The sequence below is a fragment of the Athene cunicularia genome, assembly GCF_003259725.1.
Source record: "Athene cunicularia isolate RWA chromosome 12 unlocalized genomic scaffold, athCun1 chr12_part1, whole genome shotgun sequence".
NCBI lineage: Eukaryota > Metazoa > Chordata > Aves > Strigiformes > Strigidae > Athene > Athene cunicularia.
Genome location: NW_020799116.1, coordinates 5195127 through 5200030, shown reverse-complemented (window position 1 = coordinate 5200030; position 4904 = coordinate 5195127). Strand labels below are relative to the sequence as shown.

Sequence of the window (4904 nt, the reverse complement as noted above, 5' to 3'; positions counted from 1 at the left end):
ACGGGACTCAGGCTCCCGCAGAGCAAAGCTACACCTCGGGCAGCGTCTAAAAGGACTTGCTGACAGACAGGAGCACCTGGCAAAGCCAGCCAAGGAACGCAAAGGTCTGCTGCTGGTTTTGCTTCAACCCATTACTGCGACGGAACGAGCTCCAACAGTCAAAGGACTTTCTGCCAGTACAACTGCACCTAGATGAAGAATCTGCCAGTACAGTTATGTCAATCAGTTTGGGGGAAAGAGGAAAATTTCATTCTTCTGCCAGCAAAATTTTAAATGATAGATCAGGCCAAAACTTCTCTCATATTTACAGGGAAGTCCAGCGAAAATATCCTTTTTTTGACAGACTTACTTAAAGCATGTGGCATGGAGACTGAAAATGCTATCAACTATTTGACTGACAAGTGTCAGCAGCTGTTCATCCAATTTGTTTTATATTTCAGCAACTAACAGATTCTTTCCCCTCTGCTGTAATGCATGTCTCCCAGCCCATAGGCATCTTAGAAATTGCTTTTCTGCCTCTCTAGTGACCAAAACGTCAAAAATATTAGAAGACAATTTGTGTTCAGAAGCATAAACAGGCACGCAGCAAAGCAAAGATGATTTTGTCAATGCTCAGGCTGTGTTCTTTTTAAAAAAGTCACAGCAAACCTAAGGCAAAAATTACTTCTCTAAGCTTTAAAATAAAAAGCTAAAGCAAACAAAGCGCCTGATAACTCAACACAGGTTTAGCCGTCAATGACCAACAGAAAAAGCAGTCGTCTAATGGCCAACCAAAACGCAGCTGAGCCATATTTCAACCTCTGCACTTTTGTCTGTGAAGTTCATGACCCTGCAAAACCGTGACCATCGCCAACATTTGCTCAAAAACCCGCTCCGTGGTGTCACCATTCAACAGAGGCACCACTGCGTCAAGCGGAGTCCCCCTAGGAGAGACCCTTAAACCATTCACAAAACCCAGCCCTCTTCATCTAAGGTCTAGCAATGGTTTCAGAAACTCTTTGATCCCTGACTGCATATAAGTTACAATTATTGCAGTGGCCACCCATTCTGAACTCGCTGGACTAAAAAGCCTGCGCGACACCTCTCTCCGGTGAGCTGTACTCAGCCGTATTTCCTTTATTCAAGCACGTTCAGGCTCTTGAGCTAAACCTGAAGTGATATTTTCCTCAGCCTTTCTAAAAGATGCATATTCCATTTCAAGTTGTAAATCTGCATTTGTTGTAACTATGCAAAATATGGGAGAAAAAAAGTGCAGAGATTATATGCAATCTGCCAGCAGAGTTGTGTGCCATGAGGAAAATGCCTCACAGGTCAAAACAAAGAAAAACACTGAGCAACAAATTAGTTGCAGGCAGTAGCTAATATGGAGATCAAGAGATTAAAATCAACATGCAACGATGAAATCACTGGAATAATAGGAGCACTTAAGAAGATTAAGTCAATAACACAGTCCAGTAGTACAAAAATAAGATTTTGATTATACTGTAAAATTTAATATTGGGAGAGCAAAAGCAATTACAACCACGACATGCTTCGCTCTCCCCGCCTTAGACCATCTTGGCTCATTTCCTATGCAAGGAATACAGTTGTTGAAATAAACAGAAATGTTATGACTCAAGTGCTCGATTCAAAAACAAACCAGGTGGTCAAATCAGATTGGGGACTGTCAAGACGGGGGTCTGTAAAACGAGGACTTGTTGCAGATCCCGGAGGATACGACAGCTGGGGGGAACAAAGGCCACACCGTTTAGGACTGTTTTCGGCAGGGAGAGCTCCACAAGCAGCTGATCGTGGGGGGCTGTCCCAGGCTGTCAGCTGGAGAGGCACGCACTGGAAGGGAGGAAGGAAGGAGGAGAGAAATGGCTCGAAGACTTGAAGGGAACGTGGTGGTGAACTCTGATATCAGGGAAGGGGTTTTTTCTATCCATCTCAAACAGCAAAGATTGCAGGTTTGGTTTTGTGATGTCCTTCAGGGGCAGAATACGTGGCAGCCTCCAGGCCCATCTGGACCCTCATGTAAGGGACAAGAATATGTCCCATAGCCATGTTCACTGGTGCTGAGGGTCACCCAGTAGCACAGCCCAACGGCGATGGGAAGGATGAACCTGCCGAGGGGCAGCTAACGCTCCCCACGACAGATCTACCCTTGGTCAACCCAGGCGGGTAAGCAGGAAGAGATGAGCCAGCCCCTCCAACACACACTGGCCGTGGCCAGAGGACTGAGGGGCCAAAGGCTCTGCGGGGAGAGGCGGTTACCCCGGTGAGATCCTCCTTGCCCAAGAAGTCTCAGAGCCCTTGGTGGGTTCTGCGATGCTCTGCATTTCGTGAGGAAGAGCCTAAGCAGCTCCCCTGCTCCCCAGAGCTGATGACTCGCCTGGGCTTTTCTCTAAATTGGTTTTTCAGCATCACTAACTCCAGCCCCACCCCCGCCCCCACCCCAAAATCACAAGCTAGGCTCATAATTAAATCAAATAAATAAATTACCAGCTATTTTTACCGAATTTGTGGGTGTTCTTGAACATTCAGGGAATACTTGGGTCGTGCATTGAAGTTTTTTCCTGCAATAACAAGGTCTGGATTTTTAGTTTGGGCTCTGATTGTTGGGGGGGGTTTTAGTGGTTCTTCTAGATCACATCTTCTGGGGTGAAATCAGCACTTTTCTTGTGCCCGGGTGGCCCAGCAGCAGTTTCACCAGTCAACCTGGGAGTCCTGTCAGGCTTTTCTCCAACTCAGCCACCACCACCCGGGACAGGGGTGCTGCAGCCCAGCCGGTCCCGCGTGCCCCAGAGGAAGGAGGTGACGTGGTGACGTGCTGCCATCACCCCGGTATCCTACGGCCCGCGGGTCCTGCTCTGCAGCGGACGGGGGCATCTGCGACAACAGTTCAAACAAGGGCAGATACAAATCTCAAACAACGCAGCATGTGGCACAGCCAGAAAAGCTGGTCAACACCAAGTGGGGAGTGAGTTGCAAAAATATGGTGGAAAGATTGGTTTTGGATAGATTCTTACTCTGATTTTTTTTTTCATTGGAAAAGCAAGTAATTTTGAAAATGAGATGTTTTCCTATCTCATTAAGGGGAGAATAATTCAAAACACGTGGGGTTTGTCCCACTTATTTTTTTGGCCATCCTTCTTTCAAGCAAAAAAGGGAAGGAATAGGAACACAAAACTGAAGTGGGCTTCTACCCGTTTTCACTGCTTTTTGCTCCTTTTTCTGAAACGTTTTCAGTAGGAAAGTGAGAACAAGGCCATCCCCCCATTATATTCTCCTTCTCTACTTCCTCCCACCTTTTCTCCTAAATAGAAAATAAGGGGAAAAAAAACACAAAAACAGAAAAATTTAAAAGCTCCCACTCTTTCAAAACTAAAAAGTACAACATTTCCAAACATTAGGAAGGGACATCTTTCAGTTTCAGCATTCAGAAACGAAACGCAGCATTGCTCCATTACCGAACGTGAAGAACTGCTGTTTCCGACTAAGGATGGAGAACAGCAGCTCACCCTTCCAACAATTTCTTGCTTGCCTGACTGGCCAGCTTGACTGCGGACATGATGCGGACTCCGCCGACTCCTCGACTGCCTCCTGGGCCAGACCGGTCTCGCACCAGGAACTAGACTTCACCCATGATGTCTCTCTCCACTCCTCACAGGCAGGCAGTGTTTTTGGGGCATAAAGCCTGGCTGGGATCGAGCCGTTAGTTACCATTCCTGTTGACAGGCAAACTAGAATAGGCTCTGGCTCACTTTCTCGGAGCTGCGGAAGGAGGAATGAGCCGAGAAAAGAGTTCATTCAATTGCTTCTGTTTGGCAGCTCTGCAGGACTCTCCGCATAGACAGAAAGAGATGTGGCAAGTAAGGAGTTGCCATTTTTAGAATTACATAAGCCAGTTTGATTGCCATCGAGGCACTCTGTGCAGCTCCTGCCACAGTGCCCTGCCGGTTGCTCTGCAGTGGGGCTAGATTTCAAACAGCTTTAGGAGCAGGTCAGATACCAGCTCTTAAAATTAGACTCAGGTTAAAAATGTCGATGGTGCCCCTGCCATCACTGACAAAGTCGACCAGCACAGCCATGCAAGGACTGTGGGCCAGCGTGCTTTCAAAAACCCACTAACTGCATTTGCTCTGGGACCTGTGCAATGCTCCAAAACCCAGCTCCCCAGTAGCGTTTCACTATGCCAAAAGAAAAAAAAAAAATCAAAAAAAATAAATTAAAATTATCTGCCTACGTATACACAGTAATGCGTACATAACTGAGTGAACGGGCTGAAAAAAATAGTCTGGGAGGACTCCGTGCCTCTGCTCCAGCCAGGGTGGCCTCGCCACGCACTGCCGCTGCCCCTGCCCCAAGCACCATCGGGCAGTGTCTGTTGGGTGACATGGTGGCCGGGTCCCCCCACGGACCCTAAGGGCCCTGCAGGATGAGAGGGACTGCCTGCGGGGGTGAGGCATCGGTACTGCTCCCCTTACACGAGGTACCGTGGTTTCAAAGCGGTAACGGGAAGCAGTCAAATGGGTGAGAAGCCCCTCTTCACCCCAGCACCAAACTTTGCTTTCCTGATTTCCCCATTCACTGCTTGCTAATTTGTCCAAAAAGTCTCTGTCTCTGACCACTGCAAACCGAATTCGGGGCAAACATCTTGGGGCTACCCCTGGGCAGCGCTCTGAGGGCAGAATTGCTGCCTTGCTCTGAGCCAGGCCCAGACCTGGGGTGGTGGGGCCAGGGCCAGGGCCCGGGCAGCCCCGCTCCCCTCTCAGCCCGGCCCTGGACCCCCCCGCTGCACCTTGCACCAGTCACAAAACCACATCAGAATGCCCCCACCACCACACTCCGGCTCACAAAGGCGTGAGCCCGGTCCTAATTGCCGGGGCTGGTGGCTCGCCTGATCGTCCATCACCTTCTGC

The 4904-nt window shown here is 48.8% G+C and overlaps 1 protein-coding gene across 1 annotated transcript in view; it reads right to left on the bottom strand.

The window, feature by feature from the left end:
- Nucleotides 1–913: 913 nt before the first annotated feature.
- Nucleotides 914–4904, bottom strand: part of C12H3orf14 (chromosome 12 C3orf14 homolog) — a 32475-nt gene continuing 28484 nt past the window's right edge. Inside the window, exon 4 of the mRNA XM_026857215.1 lies at nt 914–1830. Coding sequence (XP_026713016.1) covers nt 1615–1830 — 216 coding nt within the window. The 3' untranslated portion in view covers nt 914–1614. The remainder of the gene's footprint in view (nt 1831–4904) is intronic.